Source organism: Epinephelus fuscoguttatus, linkage group LG6 (genome assembly GCF_011397635.1).
Source record: "Epinephelus fuscoguttatus linkage group LG6, E.fuscoguttatus.final_Chr_v1".
NCBI lineage: Eukaryota > Metazoa > Chordata > Actinopteri > Perciformes > Serranidae > Epinephelus > Epinephelus fuscoguttatus.
In genome coordinates, this window is record NC_064757.1 from 19,833,965 (window position 1) to 19,852,571 (window position 18,607).

The window sequence follows — 18,607 nt, forward strand, 5'->3', positions numbered from 1 at the left end:
AATGCTGAGATCAGGAGGGCGTTGTCATTTAAGTGTAGAGCCCACTGTCTAATCCCCCCCCCCCCCCCCCCAGGTTAATAATGTTAGCTGTGCCAGCACTGTTGCCTTTGTTAGTGTTGTTTATTGAGTTAGCACCACTAGCTGCTAGATACCAGCTCAGCCACCTCCATGTTGAGAACCATGTGCAGACTATCCCACACCAGACTCTGAATCATAGATATGGTCTGAATGACACAGACAGCTCCTTCAAGCTGATGCATGTACATTGCTTGTTTTGTCCAACCAACAGTCCAGACATAAATCTATTCACTTAACTCCCATAGAAAAGCAGCAAATCTCTGCATTTGAGAAGCTAAATTTTGTTTGAAAATGACTTACACCATTAATCTTCCTTCTCATAATGTCACCCACTCATGGATAAGCTAATAGGCAGGCAGGCAGAGGAGTCAATATAAATCAAAAGAGCAGATATGCATTTATTAGACATGATACAGCTTCACCAAAACAAACGTGGCTGATCTTTAACAGCAACATTATTAACAGATAATATTGTTAACAAGACGTCCAAAATGCATTCATGTGTCCATTGTTCTGTTTTGATAGCTCAGACACAAACAAGATAAAATGTTTTACATTATAATGCACCTGGTAAAAATGCTGTGTCTACAATGACCATTTTTCACTCCTGGCTTCCACTGATTTGATCAAGCCCTTGCCCATGATGCGGAAGTCCTCCAGTATAGCTTCGACGTTAGGAATGGTATTTGCTTCCTCCCCAGTCACCTGCACGCTCCGAGCAGAAATCTGCGACGTCTGCAATGAAGGAAAACATCAGTTCAGAATGGTGAATGTTGACGTGCGAGTGAAAAGAGGACGATGAAGGTGAAGGAGATATGATACAACAAAGCAAGCTGTTCGTAGTCAAAAAAGACCAGCTCCTATATTAATTTAGACTGAGGACAAGGCTTAGACCTTACCTTAAAGGGCAGTGGTACGAAGGCCTTCGGCTTCCATAAAACTGCGATCACTGTTCCACCATGAGGGTCACAGAAGAAGAGGGCCAGGTCTCCAAAAGCCTCCTGGAAATAAATTCAGTTAGGTAATGCAATAGAGGTTCAGGACACTGGAGGACAGAATCAATTCTGTTCGAGTATTGTCCTCCACAAGCGGTTATATTTCACAACTCCTCTTTGATACGCCTGGTCTAATAATTAGCCCTTTGTTTGACTGCTTTGACTCATTACTTAAATAATGCCCAGGTGTAGACTTGTTTGTACTGTGCACATCACAGGACACGTACTGACTGCATAGTTTAACCCACAACCTTTCATCGCATTGATGGGAAAAGACCCGGAAAGGAGTCAGAAAGAAAGACACAGAGAGAGGGCCTGTATTTCAGATTGCTTAATAACAACCCTGGCTGGGAACTGTAAATGACATTCAGAGCACTGATATAGCAACAAACCACTATTTGCTATGGAAAGATATGGTGGAGATATAGCACCCTGTTCAGAGAAAAAAGTCACACTCCCTCTGTTTGTAATGTAATCTGAGCTTCTCTGTTCTTTGTAAAGCTGCCCCCGACTAAGAATTTTCCTAGTCGACCAATAGTCATCATATAGGGCCATAAGTCGACTAGTTGCTTACATCTTTAAAATATTGATTTAATTATTAAATTATATATTTTGGGCAGGGCAACACAATGGTTGAGTTGAAGGTGTGAGAAAGAATAGTATCAGTAACATTGTTAACACTGTGCTACATTACAGAGAAATACAAAACCGTACTAATGAACCTCCAGTAATATAGGCCTATATTTTATCTACAAGTGCACGTCACACACTGAGCGAGCCGCCTGTTAATGACGCTGTCGGCAAAGCAGTAATGACTGTGCTAAGTGGCTAATGGGCATGTAGCTACTTCCATGTTTCAGATGATATGTCGTGTTGGTAGTCGACCAATGAAGATGAGTTTACATATCAGCTTGGGTTCGTCCTTCACCTTCTCAAAATGATCCCACACTTTGGATTTCACTAGCCTGTGGCATAACCGCAGGTACCAGCCTTGGAAAACAGGAGCCTTACACATACACATACTGCATCTTTAACTGCCTGGAAAACCAATGTTGGGTGCTGGGCACTACTCTTGTGTCTTTTCTGTGCCAGCTTTCAAGAGCATGGCAGTAGGCGCTGTTTATAAGTGTGTAGGCCTATCGTCCGTGGGACAGATGTAAAGCTCTGGGTAGCCCTGCACTAACATGATCAACTTTTCTGTATTTATCAGACTGAATATTTACAGAAGAAGGGAAAGATATCTGTCAGCTGTGATTGGTTTGTAACCTGACTCCTGTCTGACTGCTGACTGTGGCCACTTCCTGTATCTGTCCTTTCAAATTAAATTCCCACATGGTCCAGTGATATAGGTTTTAATTTATTTTGACAAGGTGCAGCTACTAATACAGTTTCAGGTGTGTGTTTTTTTCTGCGACTAAGTGTCCAATGAAATCTTGCCGACTAATGACCTTTCTGGTCGACTAACGTTTGGTTGACTATTTGGGGGCAGCTGTAGTTCTTTGTTTTGGTAGATACTTCAGCTACACGTGCATGTTAGTGCATGTGACTCCCTGTGTGGGTACTGCTCTGTCTAACTAATTGCCGCCACTCTGCACTGCAGTTATATGGTGGTTACCACTGATAACGCTGCCCTGACCCATGGTGGTGGAATGGCTTCAGCACAGAAACGTAACACCTACCCTCCTGTTCCCCCCACATTAACACTGTCAGCTCTGTCAGCACTGTTCACGCTGTTAGCATAGTTAGCTGCTAGCCGCTGGCCCAGCCACCTCTATGTTGACAGCTGTGCACAAGAGTGTGTAGCAAGGGTGAAGAGCATGGTTGATAACTGCTGAAGTAGAAAAGTTCAGAGAAATGTCAGCTATGTTTCTAAGGAATCTACCTGCTCCTAGTTTCACTGGGTATTTCTCTACTTAGTAATTATTTTTTATTGCCAGCAAGCTGCTGGACGTCACAGGGAATATACTTTGGGCTTGAATGGCCGAGCTGCAACTTGCATGCGCAAATCCTGCTTCCCAGCTTTTCTCGCATCCTGTGTCAGCAAGGCACTAGTAATCTGACCACACCTTCCTTTCAACCTGACAGACAAGACTCACTCTGAGCTCTGCCAAGTAGAGGGTTACAGGGTTGAAGTCAACGACAGGGAGGGCCCCTCCAGACTGGGCCAAACTGCCGGCCATGACGCCCCTATTGAAGGTGACAGTGGGAGGGTCCACTGCCTGAGTGAGCAGGGGAACCTGCTTGGGGCTCAGGTGAATCAACACATCGTAGGCATCCAGAGGAGGGCGCATGACCACCTGCACAAACACAGACGAATGAATCACAAGGCTGAAATATTAACTCATAATTCATTCAGATAGTGGACCACTGATTAAGGCAACAGTAAATGAGAGCTTCCAAGCATTTTTCACTAACCCTGACATCTTGTATCTGGCTGCTGTCCATCAGCTGATTTTCCAGTAACTTAAGACTCTCTGCAGCCACTGTCACCACGCGCTGCAGCATCTGAAGACACACAACCAAAACAGAACATTTGATGGTTAAAGTGGGACGCTTCGGACATTCCAGAGCATGTCATATGGTATATAGGCCACCATTGTGGTGGCACAGCTGTCGATTAGCACTGGAATGTCCATTTCCCAGTTTCTCAGAACTCTTAAAATATCTCCAAGAATTGCAGACATGAAAATGCAATAAAATGACCAGCATTATCTTCAGTGATATCCAGCAATTGTTGTGTTAAAAGGAGCCGCCTAATGTGTTTGTTTCAACCTGCTGATCAAAGCACACCCATATGTTTTGCGCATTAGTGCAAAGACTCACTTACATACTTAGCTGTAACAAAACACAGGTAATATGAGGACATGCCTCGGTAACTATGACTATGATAACTGAACGTTAGTGGAGGAACCTTGCTTCTTTGTTATTTTAAGAATGTGAAATCACTGCATGAAGGTGTCCCATAAATGTACTTCATGAAATTCCACCAAATTATCATTATTGTTCTATTATGTGCTAATATGTTGTCTTTTATCCACTTAGGCTTTTGTTAAAGATACTCAAATAATCAAAGTGACTTTCTTCCGACAACAGTTTCAAGTTCAGCTCCAAAAAAGCTGAAATGCTGTGTAAAATGTGAATAAAAACAACGATGGGGATGAACTAAGGTTCTCCTTAAATCTTACTTCAGCATTTAACCTACATTAATGATGGATACTCTTTTCTTATATACAACTTGTACTTCTACTACATAGTTGTTTTGTTTTTGACTACAATTAGGCAGCTGATCCAGATTACAACCCCTGTTCATTCACCAGGGCAATGTTTAACGCACTTTCATTCGTGTAAATCACGACATGTGCAAAGCTTATTAACATTTCTGAGGTCATGTAGGTATTTTGTTGACGGAAAGCATCGTGTGTATTCTGAGGGAAACTCAAGGATTCATTCATCACTATCTGCCCTCTAGTGGTCATTCAGAGGTACTGAGACAACTACAAACAACACACTGAACCATACTCACTTACTCACCTCAGCTATTTGTTTTGATAAAACTTTTCAGTTTTTTTTCTTTTCTCCAGAATTTTTTTTTCTTTCAACCCAGTTAAGTACTTTGAACAAAGATTCTGACATTCACCAGTGTTTTCCTATTTGGGATTTGTTCTCAGGAAAGAACTGAATCTACACACATTTGAGTGCTGACATGTTTGTGCAAAATAATTGGTAAGTGTGTTTTCTTCAGTTCTACAGTTGTGTAATATTACAACATTTAAATTCCTTCTTTTTTTTTTTAACCATTTATACTATTTTTAACAATCATTTCATTATTTTACAATTAATAAAAATAGAACAAATGTCATTCTAAAATAAACACTCCCATACAAATCAATTATGTTGATTGGGAACCATGCCATCCAATAATTAGAGATCGATCACTCTATTTATAGGCCCAAAATAGGCCTATGTCTGCTCCCTGGGTCTACTCGCACAATGCCACATTTACAGCTGCTCCAAGATGTTACAGATGGTGCCTTGGGAAGGAAATGCATGATGAGGGCAAGCCTGTCCCCCTCCCGTGGTCAGTGTCTCTCCTCTGCGTTTGGTGGTATTTTTGTGGCCACAGATTTAAGATTGAGCCTTTTTTTTTTTTTTTTTAAATGAATCAGTTATGTGCCCTTCTCACAATACAGCATCTGCTTAACGAGTAATAGCATCTCATGCATCGTTTTTTTTATATCCACTACTGACGTTATTAAATATGACAGCTCATTTGGAGTTCACCTCCTGCAGAAGTACCTCGCTCATAAACTATCGAAGTGTTTTTTATGTTTGGAGTCCAGTGCTCCACCCTCTTTAGACTTTTGTTTGGGCATTCTTAACTTAATCTCTTAACTTTTCTTTTAAATATCTGTGTGTGCACACGGCCCTGCAGTCTCACGCCCTTTTATGGGGATTTGCAGGGCGTTTACCTAAATGCTAATTAGGATCAACTGGCAGGCACTTTCAATTTACAAGGTCAAGGGGAGTCTTCATTATATGCACACAACTGTGAACAATTCTGTGGTTTGAGGACACGTCATGAATCTGACAAACTTTTCTTGGGAAATTTTCAAGAACAAACTTAACAACAACAAAAAAAAAACTAAGGAGAATAGTGTTGAATGAGGCCGAATGACGTCTGTGTCAGGACGTCACAGAGCACAAAGTTCCTGTTCTCTGCCACTGGTATAAAGGAGGATGCTGGGAAAAAGGCTCAGTTTTAATGCTGGGTTTGGAGGAGGAGTGAGGTGGGATAACACAGGAAACTTATCTGGGTCAGCTACGCACCATGGGAAGCTGGTGTGCTTACCTTTTCTGTACACTGCTGTGTGCTGCTGGACTCCTTTACAGCTACAGTCAAGTCCAAACAGAGGAATACAAAGCTAAATATTTAACCTATTTCACTACGACTGAGGACGGCAATGAAAAGCAACTGGTGAGCTACACCTGATGGTCTCCCAAAGCATAAATAGTGCTGGTGGAAATTCTTCATGATGTTGTTTCTTATTTGATATTGTGGTTTTCTATTGTTTATTAAAGTAAGACATAATATTTATGCATCCCCAGATCAATAATTTACATGGAGTTTTAGAAAGACTTCAGAACAATGAATTTCCAGCTCTAAGAAAAAGGCATGGCTATCTACCTGTGGTGCGTAATGCAACGACATTTGAACATCCATTTGAAATTCCTGAAATCATTCTGTTTGGCTTAATATGTTCATCATCTTTCCGTCTTACTTCAATTTGGTGTCTTGTCTTTTCAGTGTGATCCAGGAGACCAGTGTGCACTAAGGAAAGGCTCCAGGATCGGGAAACTATGTGACTGCTTTCTGCCGAGAACGTGCAACTCTTTTTTTCACCGTTGTTTGTGATTGTTTACCAAACAAACACTAAAAATAATTTATAAGTTTCTGATGTATTTGATGTCATAGTTCTCAAGTATTCAATTGCTTATTTTTTTCCTGCTACTGTCTAATTGTAATATTTAATTTTTTTTAATTCAGTATTGAGTGGTGATCTATTAAACATGTTGTTGTGTGAGTTTTGTGCTTGTGTTTGTGTGTCCACTGACCTGTACACTAGGAGCTCGCTTGGTCCACATAGATTGTTTTTTGTCCTTAGGCGTAGCTATAAACATGACGGGCAGAGACTCTCTGGAGGCCATGAAGTCATTCTTGATCTCTGTGTATTCGACGGCTGCACGTGACAGAGTGGTGAAAAACAATCACACTTGGTGTTGAAACAGCAACGAATACGAGAAGGATCTTAAAGTATGTCCGGTGTGAATATAGAATGAGGTCAGGGGCGAATTTGTTTGTGTGACATAGAGGGGGAAAGGGGTGTGTGTGTGTGTGTGTGTGTGTGTGTGTGCTTGCCTGTGAGCTGGTTGTTGAGGTTGACTACCAGCGGGTTGTTCCTCCAGTCAAAGGAAGAAAGCAGATGAAGGAAACGAAGGAAGCCGACCTGAGGAGAGCTGAGGAAAACAGAAATCATTCACATGACCTATTGAATGAACAAAGGGAAGTTAAAAAAAAAAAGTTGTCCACAATTGAGACTGATATGGTGGACTGATATGGTGGACTGATTATTAAAAAGTATGAGCCATAGTTACCCGGGAGGAGTAAAGGGTGCAGGCTGCAGGAAAAGCGACGCCACAAGCAGGTCTGCTGTGTCCTCTATGATGTCTCCACTGAAGAGCTGCGCCCCCAGCCAGCGTTTGGCCAGGCGACACACTGCCCCAAAACATGGGTGCTGCTGCTGGAGCCTACCAACAACAGGATGACACGTATGACATGGAGAAAAAAGTGAGGAAATGGTGCATACAGGGCAAGTAAAATAATGAAGAAACAGGAAAGAGGCAAAAATGTGGCGACAGAAAGGAAGAAAAGTAGGACAAAGGTTGAAGAAAGTTAAAGTATATAATCAAAAATAACATAGGGTTGAAAAACTGAGGGAAACAGCAGGAGCCCTACAACCCTGCTTTCTCACACTACTTTGTGTTACAGTTTTAATCTTACCCGTGCAATGTGCTGGTAAGAAGTGGCTTGTGAATGGTGGCCATCTCCAGAGCCTGAGCCTCCTCGTTGTCCCTTACAACCAGCAGCCCCTCTTCATTCACACTCTCCCTCAGCACCTGAGGCTCACGGTGGTACGCCACCTGGATGCGGAACAGCAAGCCATCCTGGATCCACAGACAAATGGAAATAAACAGCATGAATAAACAAAATACTGTGAACTGCGATTTAAAAAAACAAACAAAAAAAACAAAAAAACACTGTACCAACCAGGGTATGAAATTAACAAAATATTTTGGGGGCAATTTTGGCCCCCACGGTCTAAAAAATGGGGGCATTTTCAAAATGTTTGGGGGCCATCAAAAAATTGTAATTATGTTCTAACAATAAGCACATGAAAAGCAAAACCAACTAAGATAGTGTCTTCACTCTTCAGTAGAAACCACTATAAATGAAACAAATAATGGGTTACATAAAGTTATGGTTGCAAAATATCACTCAGATTTCCTATAATTCAACCAGTTTAAATGTGATGATTTAACCATTAATCTATTGATAGCAGTACTAATGTTTCACCACATTACAGTTACTTTTACTGTTAAAAAGGCCAAATTACTATAAATTCCTTAGATGCAATCCTGGAAGTAAGTTCATTTAAAATTTAACATTCATTCTACCTTAATTTTTTATTCATTTGTCATTGTGTAGACACAGATCACCCAAGAAATGGTTAATTTATACTTATGGTACAGCAAAGCCCCCTCCCCTTCTCTGACAGATTACTCTCATGTAATCAGTGCAATCTCGTTGATTATGTCTGGAAAATGAGTTGTAGATGTGATAGTAAATTAATTTAATGAAAATAAAATTATACTTTAATGTCAGATTGTAATACTGTTAAAAATATAAATACATATAGTTGTTTCGAAAACCTGGGGGCAATTTTGGCCCCCGGAACATGGCTTTTGGGGGCATTCTTGGATAAATTGCGGGCCAAATGGCCCGTGGCCCTTGCTAATTTCTGACACTGGTACCAACAATATGCCTCAACACACCACAAACTTATAATTAGAGTCTAGAGAAACCACAGTTGAGTCCACAGACAAGTGTGGGACCTGTACACAAACTTAAAAATATACCTTCCAGACATCTAGGTGTGCAGGGCACGGCCTGCACGTGTAATTATGGTGCTTCTTGAGTAACTCTCCGAGGTGGATGTGGAAGGCAGTTCGGAGGTGGCGGATGGCGAGGCGGTCGTGAGGCCACTTTCCACTTCCCTCCATGTGACAGATCACTGAGAGAGCAGTTACCAATACATTGGTATATGAGTTAATATTGCTAAATGCCTGCGGTTATGTGGCTGTAATTTCCCTGCTTTGAATACACAGGTTGTAACTCTGTTTAGCAATTCTGAAATAACTAGGTACATTACAGAAGTCAAAGAAGGTATGTTCCAGTCACAAACATTTTCTATGGCAGATGGTGCAGGAATGACTTAAGTCTAGATCAGTAGGGCGTTTGTACTTCATGAGGTGGGTGTGCTACGAGATAGATGGATAGGTTACTGAGGAGGAAGTGGGTATACCCTGTATACTTGTATAAAAACTTTTAAGTAGTTGCTGGTGGATGAAACACTAACCTGTGATAGGGGTGATATAAGCAGGGCAGGGTTTGCCCTCCTTAGGTACCAATGATCTGGACGTCTTTTCTCTGTCAAAGAAGGAATAGTCCAGCTTCAGTGGCAGAGGGGGGAAGACCTGCAAGGCACAGATTAAATGTTAGGAGGACTATCATAAAGTCAAATTTACAGTTTGCAATAACCTCAGCCATCAATAACTTCGCAGAAGCTCACTGAACTTGAGTTGCATTTGCTGTAGTGTTTAAAATAATGCAAAATTACTTATATTTTACTACTATGACACTGCATTTATTGGAGCAAATTGTTGTCAAGAACAACCAGCTTTACCTGTGTGTATCTGAGTGCAGGGTGCGCTCCTTGCACTGCTGTGATGGACAGAGGCAGACCTTCCAGCCTCCACAGTTTTCTACTGAGGTCATCATAGGACTGAACCACCAGTAAACTCTCCTCCTCTCCAGTACTGGTCTCCTGAAGAGCACAATGTCAAACACATGGCATACATACATAGTTTTAGACTGCATTTATTTTGTGATAAAACAGCAACACTAACACCCACTTCTGGGAGTGTGCACCATTTTCTTTTGATTAAACAACAAGCATTATAAAATAACAAGAATCTAGTAAATGAGCAACATAATATAAATTAATTGCACTATTAGTTTAACGTACATTCCAACAGGAACACACACACAAAACAGCATTAAGTAAAAGAAAAATACTTATTAATAAACAAATAAAGTGCAACAACAACAACAATACAACATTCACCATACAACACATAAAATAATATTCTATTGTTTTTTGTTAATACAGCTAATCAATTTTCGGATTTAAAAATCAACCGATTTGCCTTTTACCTCACTTCCCGTTTTGATGACGTCATCCACCATCGCCCCCACATAACGCACACAGGATTCGGGGATATCTGCATGCCTGGTGGATAATAAATATATTATTTTCTTTTTAAAAACGACGTTTCAACAAACTCATACCCACACTCGCCTAACTTTCATTTTCTGTCAGGACAAATGCAAAAGTGAAACTGGTCACAAACTGGCTTTTTATTACCCAAAAGACCCTTTTTTGGTGGTGGCAGTCAGTGCTAACTGCTAACATTAGCTAGCTAGCTAACGTTTAAAACATTTTCAGACATTAGCCAACTGCACGGAAAATAATGAAGCGTACGGGGAGGAGACGGAGCTCTGTGTGGGACTGCTTTGAACAAGTGGGGAACTTCGTCCGCTGCATGAAATGTGACGCTACGTTGAAGTACTGCGGCGGAGCCACCAGCTCCATGATGAACCACATGAGCAGGCACCATCCGTCCACGGCACCCATAGACGAGGACGAGAAACCGGTGATTTGTACCGTTCAGTGCATGGAGGAGGAGAGCAGCGCTAATTCGGACGGCATGCAGGTTGCTATCATGCCACCCAACGTAAACATGACTGCCAACCCTCATGAGCGTGACTATGGAGAGAGGAAGCGCCTGAAGCGGAGCTCTGTGTGGGACATTTTCATCAAAGTGGACGACGAGGTGCACTGCACGATGTGCGACACCAAACTGAAGTACAGGAGCAGCACCACGAGCATGATGTACCACATCAAAAACAAGCACCCAGACACTATGCCTAATGATGGCGTGTCACTGGCAACACATGCAGAGGTGACTGAGCTCATCTCCAGAATGATAGAGAAGGACATGCTTCCCATCAGCGTGGTTAGTGGTGATGGCTTTCGCGAGCTACTTACACACACTGTGCATAACTATAAAATGCCATCTGTTGGTGATATCACGCGCCTCATTGAAGGTCATTTCCATGAGAAGGTGGAGGAGCTTGTGGTGCAGCTGGGCAGAGTGGAGAAAGTGGCTCTCACTGCTGACTTCTGGACAGCCCTCCCATTTCAGAGGTACATTACAGTTTTCTGTTCGTTCATAACAGAGGACTGGCAGGGGAGGTCAGCTGTGTTGCAGACACACAAGCTATCATCAGACAGCCACACCACTACAGACAGCATCACAGAGAAGCTTCTTAACACCGTGCAGTCCTGGGGTATCGCTGGCAAAGTGACTGCATGTGTTCATAACAACATACAGGACATCTTGTCAGCCAATGCGTGTGCCCGTGTCACCTGGGACTATGCAACTTGCTTTGCCACAACACTGCAGCTAGCAGTCAGCGATGGGCTGAGTGAGGATCTAGTCCGCATCATTGTTGCTGCAGGAAAACTAGTCAAACACTTCAATCAAAACTTGCTGGCAAGCGAGGCCTTGGAGCAGAAGCAAGTTCAGATGTGCCTGCCACAGCACAAGCTTATCCAGTCGAGCAAAGCTAGATGGGACACAATCTGCGATATGTTTGAACGGTTACTGGAGCAGCGGTGGGCGATTAAAGCTGTGCTCTCTGATCGCACAATTACCAACAGACAGGAAGCCCAGATCCTTGAGATTGAAGATGATTGCTGGCAAATAATTGAGAATTTCACACCTGTGCTGGCAACTCTGAAATGGGCAACCACAGTCATATCTGCTGAAACAGAAGTGTCCATTTCAAACATCTACCCAATCACATTCAGCCTCATTCAGACCCACCTTGTGCCAAAAGAAAATGATGTGGAACAAGTCTCTGAGTTTAAGCTGAAAGTTCAGAAGTCACTTAGAAATCACATGGAGGTAGGCATAAAGTAATCAATTTGTCTGTTAACTGGCATGCATTTGGACATGATTTTAGTAGAAGTGCTGATTAAAATAAACAATCTGTATTCTATTTCATTCTACCGTTCACAGGTGGACTCTAACGACCTAGCCTCCAAACCCGCTCTGATAGCCTCTATGCTGGACCCTCGTCACAAACATCTCAGCTTCCTGACGCCGACGGGGAGACTAGCCGCAAAGGTTAAACTGCATGAACTGGTTTCAAAATTAGATGTGATAACTACTACTGTGGGCACAAAGGATGAACAGCAGGAGATCCTGGTCACGCCTGACATTAGCCAGGTGGCTATGCCCTCACAACTGAGAAGCGACACCAAGAACACCATGATGTTGCTCCTGGGAGACAACTACAGCTCCTCCTACGCCACGGACTCGGAGGCTCAGGTAGATTACTACTTGAGAGACATTGCTCCTTCACTGGACATAAACCCCCTTGACTGGTGGAGGGTAAATGGACCGAGATTCCCCAAACTGGCCACTCTGGCGAGACACTATTTGTGTGTACCTGGAGTATCGCTGCCGTCTTTATTGTCAGAGGCTGGACAAACGTTTGCAATGAGGCGTACAAGACTGAGCGCAGAGCATACTGACATGATGATCTTTGTCAACAGAAATACATAACTTGCATGACCCTACATGATGGAAGAGTACACTGACCTACACCAATTATAAGCTTACTGTAGGGCAATGGGGGGCAAGAGGCAGTGGATACAAGTAGGTATGGCTGTTACAAGAAAGAATGTTAATATGTTGTATATGCTGGTGCAAATAATGCTACAAACTACTTATTTTTTTTTAATCAACAAAACTTTTTCCCCCCTCAAGAGTCACTGTGAACTGAGCGGCAGTCAAATACCTAACTATACCTTAACTATTGCTGTAGTTCCCAACATCAAAACACAGTGATTTGTCTTATTACCTCACTTGAATTGTCTGCTGACACCTGACCTGGCTTTTAGTAGTGGATAGTGAGCCAATGTTTAAATGATGTCAGTAATATCTGTGTTAGCGCAAGGACACTACAAATCCTTGGCATTCTACATCAAACATGAGGCATAACCATGGATCTACTAAAGGCTGCTTACAGTATAACCTTTGCCATTACACAGGTAATATGTTTTGTGCATGGTCGTTACAAACACATTCATAATAGATTTCTGTACGACAGTCTACATAGAAGGGTTAAACTAAAAACAGTGAAGAACTATCACTGGTTTGTTCCTTTGTTAGCATGGTAGCATACTGAATAACTGTATTATCAATACAGCTAGAAACTCACTGACCAAACTAACTGTATTATTAACTAGTATTATTGTGGTGTCTGTCGTGTTTCTTAATGTGCTACACAAATATAAAATACATACAGCTGTAGCAGGTGTGCAATGATCTGTTTGGGGACCATCCGTTTCTCGCACATGCTCTTTCCGTCCCACAGCACAGCCTCAGTGATGGCACCATCCTGGAAGCGACGCAGCTCGGAGCGAGAACCCCACAGCTGCCGAAACTCAGCTGCCTGGCAAAAGAACACCGCTGTTGTTAATAATGAATCATAATGCAAGCATGGTAACACATGAAGGATAAAGAAACAAGTCTACAAAATAGTTTAATAAAAACAAGCTCAAGTTCTAGACAGGTTAGTCTTTTTTGCATGCAACCAGAAAAGCCTTTTAAAAAGGTGCAAATGCTCACCATAGCTGTTAATATAACACTACAAACACATGCACAGAAAGGAGAGACAGGTGAGGTTACCTTGGGGCTGTCTGCAGGTGGGCCTCTTTCCAAGACAGAGGCTGCCAGCTCTGGCTGTAAGAGCAAACCGAAGGAGAGAGGAGGTTGGGCTTTGTGTTTTGGGGCCTCACTCTCCACAGACCACTGTAATGAAAGAAGCATGAGAAGACAGTTCAGCAATTTCAAAGATCTAAAACTGTAAATCATATTTACAGGAGTGTTTTTTTTATCTCACTCCTCTAATACACTTTAAACTGTGTTGACTCAAGACCACGTACTGTTACGGCAGACGCGCTGATTCAACCAGGGTTTTGTTAAGCATTGAAAAGTAGGTATGGACCGTCTGCCAGCTGAATACGCCACATCAAACTAAATCTTTCTCACCTCAAGGTCAGGAGGGAGGGAGTGAGTTAGGAGGTGAATCCTTTGGCCCAGTCCTTGCTGAAGCAGGGTCAGAATAAAAGGGAGTGCCGTTTGGACATAATTTCCACTGTGGTCCATCAGCTCACTGAGGAGATCCAGTTTCTTACAGCTGGACTGAAGCTTCACCAGCTCACATAACCTGGGTGGGGGATGGAAAGCACAAAACTGAAGTCAGCAGGATGAGAATGGGAAGACAATGTGAAAGAGTTCTGCTGTAAAATGGGAAACACTTGTGATGTCAGGCTAGCAGTAGGTTTTTTTTTTCAGTACCCTATTTATTACCTGACATTTATGACCCTGACAATGACTGTGTACGAGATGGTGTCTAAACTATCTTAAGCCAGAACCTGTAAAGAACAAGTTAACACATTGACAGTGGAAAATGATATGTGCTGCAGAGGAGAGGTAAAAACTAAGCTGTTATGTAGTACATCATAGAGAGACTGGATATAATTTTGTTTTGGTGCATTAGCTGATAAATAGAGCCGTACTGGAATACATGGTCGCTTGTCCGTATCATGGGTTTGGGGGTCATGAGGAGACTGTGGAACCCATCCACTGTAGGATTGTCCCAGAACTGCATCGACACAGATGCCTCGTGCTGCAGCTGAAAATCAATTTGAAAACAGTCACAACCTGTTGCTTATTGTCACCAGTGTAAAACAAATCTAGCTTGAGATCACATTTTGTTTTCCCAGTATTTACCTGTTTGTAGGTACAAGTGGTCATGTCAGCACACATGTTGAGATGTCCTGAAGGGTCGACGAATACGACCTGGAAAGCGTTGTGGAACTCTGGAAGAGATGGCTGCAGGGACATAAATAAATAGAAAGGGGGCAATGATTATTAATTCAGGAGGTAAACAAGAGTGTGAATAAGCTACATGCACAGAGACCACTTACAGCTGTGAAGTCAGGATCTCTGGCCAGGCTAATTCCATCCACTGTCAGGTCTGTAGATGCTGAGGGTTCGGACGAGAGGTGGGTAAGTTGCAACATATTCAAAACAGGGATAATCACTCCTACTGTCTATCATATTATGTATATTACTTGTATTTATAAAAACTGGTTTGGTGGGTTTTAAATTTGCTCACCCAGGAAGTTCAGGGTGTTTCGAAGCAGCTGATAGGCCGTCATGGAGTTACTGATTCTGTGAGTGGTCAGCAGGTACGCCAACAGCATTGAAGCCAGGAAGCCATTAAAACAACCAGTGCCCTATAAGACATTAAGAGAGCAAATACAAAGGTGAGGGGTGAGATAAATGGAGTCAGAAGACTAATAAAGAAGGAAGTACAATAACTAAGACAGCGATCGCAAGCCTCCTACCTGGTCGAGCTCTCTTTGACGTAGCCAGACTTTGAGCAAAGCCACCCCATCAGCAAAAGCTGAACACTGGGAGCTGACAGCAGAGAGAAACTGGAGGTGAGCCCTGGGCAGTAAATCCCCCAGAACAGAGCTGTTGTAATGTGGAGTGGGAGGTTCACTGCTCTCTGCAACAGACAAACAAGAAATAAATTGGTCTTGATTAAAGCAATAATTCAATTTAACTGTTGCTGAAAAACAATATAGTCCTGATTATACATATGATCATTGTTTGTTTACAGGTGATGAGATAATTGTGATGAATAACATTTGCAGAGCTAGCTGCATAACTTAACGTTGAATCTTACCAGATAGGGAGGTCTGTAATCCGGTGTACCATTCTGTCCGGACATTATTCCTTTGAGGGTGGAAACGGCTGGGCTTGAAGAATCCAGGAGGTGGACAGGCATGAACACGTAGAGTTAAGCTGGAAGAGTCTTTACCTGAGAAGACAGGGCACAATACATCATGATCATAACCAAAAACAAAATACTATGAAAGATATGCAAAGAAAATGAAATACAACACTCTTCAACATTAACAGTGTTCTGTGCAATATAATGTAAATTAAAGGAAATTTTCACTCTCCAAATGACCATTTGTATATCAATTACTCATCCTATGTTACATTTGTGAAGAAAACTTTGATTTCTTGCATCTCTTCGGTGAACAAAGTATTCAAAAACTGAGAAAATTCTGAATGAAATGAAGTTATATAAGTCTGCATTTATAACAACAGCAAAGGTATATCAAAACACCCCTATGACTTCAATTTATCCAAAATGTTCTCAGTTTTTGGATTCTTCATTCAACGGAGGCACGCAAGAATAACAAATATTTCCTTACAAATTCAGCATAACATGGGGTGACTAACTGACACACAAATGGTCATTTGGGGGATGAATTATTCCTGTAAAAGTACCTGGACGAGTCAGCAGCAGAACAGGTCGGAGTCGGTTGCCATGGAGACAAGAATAACGCATGCTTCCAATGTCAGAGGAGGATGCGAGATGCTGAGCCAGGCCTGCCAGGTAAAGAGCCCTTTTCCTCGGATACCTCTGGTTCACGACATCCTTCGGGTGGAGGATGCTCTAATAACAGAGGGATAAACAGGTGTCTTTTATAATCTAATGACTGTATCATCATGTTGCATTAAGTTCAGGACTACAACACACTGATCTCAATGCTTCAAGTGGTGCATTGAAATAAAACAGAGGGAGATGTCTTACAGCCGGGATTGTGACAGCCAGGTCCACCATGATGCGCGGTTTGGTGCAGGTGCCGAGGGGGTAGCTGCCAATCAGATCGACAGAGGCAGGAGGTGCCATGTGGAACTTGCCCTTTGTTGTTTTGGGCACCAGGAGGAAAGGGACTTTGACTTCACCAGACAGCCATGATAGGTCACTTACCTGAACACAGAGAGGGATTGAGTAGAATATGCTCACAGATTTTCATGTGTGAATTTGTGTAGAGCCAAATAAATGGAATAGAGCCTCTACACCCAATCATGAAGCTGTTCTTCCAGTTAAAGCACTACAAACCTCAACCTCTGGTGACTCTGGTACAGTCTGGAGCAGCTTGGTGACTGTCTGAATGAAAGCATCGATTTGCTGTTTCCTACGCTCACTCAGGGCGACCTCTTTCAGCAGCTCCTCCATCTGTTATTGGTGACAGATCACCGACATTTATTAGGAGTGTGTGAAGGGTTGTGTGTTTATTGTTTACATGTGACAACAGGCTTGACTTCAGACATAACCCCATCTCCTTTTCATGTCTCTGTTCATGTCCATGTAAGTCAGAGGTCTCACCTGCATTTTGAGCAGGCTGCAGTGAAACAGGCTTTCTGCCTCTTTCAGTTGGTTCAGCTCCTCAGCTGTGGGAGGTCTGTACAGGTCACTTCTGGACAGCTTCACCGGGTGATAGACCACCTCCTCCCCTGCTGCCTCCTCTGGTTTGCTCCTTTTAGCCTTAACGGGAGCCTCATTTTCCTCCTCCTCATTGCTCTCTGAGGGAACCATCTGTAAAATAACATGTAGTTGCAGCAATGCTCAGCAGCTCGATTTGATTCAACGTTTACTTCATTACTACGTAGGAATCACAATGAAAGAGCAATGTGTTATTTAAATGTTAATTCCGGTGTTTGTCTACATTGTCTCAGCTATGCCTGTTGTACATTCAGTTTCTATTAATTACATACTCCATGTTTACGTAGTTGCCAAACTGTAGGCAAGCATGCAACCACAGAGTAAACTGTCCCGTGGGTTCACTGAGCGGTAGTTAGCCACCAAGCAGCCAAACTCACGATAAATATTACCAGACTTACCTCTGCTGGTTCCTTGGTAACTGCTTGCTTCTTCTTCATGTCTGGTTTCCTCTGAATATGATAAATTCCGATATTTTTAAAAGATTCAATCAACACTTCTTTCCCTTCATTGCGCTTTCACATGTGCAAAGGGTCAGTCAACCATGCTACGAAGGAAAATATTCTTCTGATTGGTGTAGAAGCCGCGGCGGTGGATGGTGATTGGCTTTCTGGCTTTCGGCGTCATACGCACAGGCAGCAAGATAGGTTGCATGAGCAGGCTCCAGTGTGATTGGTGCTCGAGAGCTACTGAGGCATCAGTGACGCTGTCCTTACATTATAGTGCATTCAAGATGAAAAAAAAAATGCACATGCAGTAAATACATTTTTATTTTTTGAAGCATATTATTATATCAAGTATAAACTGATTTTACATGATCACATTTATAGGCCATTTCCAGCATTCGGTGCCATTTGAGTCCCCATGACAGTATGATATATTTTGTGTACACGTATTTCTTATATTATTACATCTTACATTATTAACCACCTTTTACCATATAATGGAATGATATGTAAACAGAATTAGTTAAATTTATTCATTTATTAAGTAGGTGACACTGCCATGTTTGCTCAACTTAAATTACAAATATAAGTAGGCCTAATATAATTTTTGTATAGCCATATTTATAATATTCCTCACCAAATGTTTTTTGTAATTTAAACGTTTTTGATGCTTACATTTATACATACACAATTATGTGTGTGTGTGTGTGTGTGTGTGTGTGTGCCCGCCCTGTGCCCTCTGA

At 42.2% G+C, this 18,607-nt stretch overlaps 2 protein-coding genes across 2 annotated transcripts; one reads left to right on the forward strand and one right to left on the reverse strand.

The window, feature by feature from the left end:
• Positions 1 to 452: 452 nt before the first annotated feature.
• Positions 453 to 17,955, reverse strand: nol6 (nucleolar protein 6 (RNA-associated)). Its single transcript, XM_049579250.1, has 26 exons — positions 17,820 to 17,955; positions 17,305 to 17,514; positions 17,038 to 17,154; positions 16,726 to 16,905; positions 16,419 to 16,587; positions 15,805 to 15,939; positions 15,461 to 15,624; positions 15,229 to 15,349; positions 15,038 to 15,096; positions 14,841 to 14,942; positions 14,627 to 14,742; positions 14,097 to 14,274; positions 13,734 to 13,856; positions 13,349 to 13,497; positions 10,126 to 10,201; positions 9,596 to 9,736; positions 9,269 to 9,386; positions 8,769 to 8,923; positions 7,633 to 7,796; positions 7,227 to 7,379; positions 6,991 to 7,088; positions 6,687 to 6,811; positions 3,489 to 3,578; positions 3,170 to 3,370; positions 978 to 1,079; positions 453 to 813 (listed from the first exon to the last, which is right to left on the reverse strand). The coding sequence occupies exons 1-26, from the start codon at positions 17,856 to 17,858 to the stop codon at positions 664 to 666; spliced, it is 3,435 nt and encodes a 1,144-aa protein (XP_049435207.1). The 5' UTR covers positions 17,859 to 17,955; the 3' UTR covers positions 453 to 663.
• Positions 10,213 to 13,341, forward strand: LOC125890557 (E3 SUMO-protein ligase ZBED1-like). The gene is made up of 2 exons (XM_049579251.1): positions 10,213 to 11,942; positions 12,057 to 13,341. Exons 1-2 carry the CDS (start codon positions 10,443 to 10,445, stop codon positions 12,603 to 12,605), a joined length of 2,049 nt encoding a protein of 682 aa, XP_049435208.1. The 5' UTR covers positions 10,213 to 10,442; the 3' UTR covers positions 12,606 to 13,341.
• Positions 17,956 to 18,607: the final 652 nt, after the last annotated feature.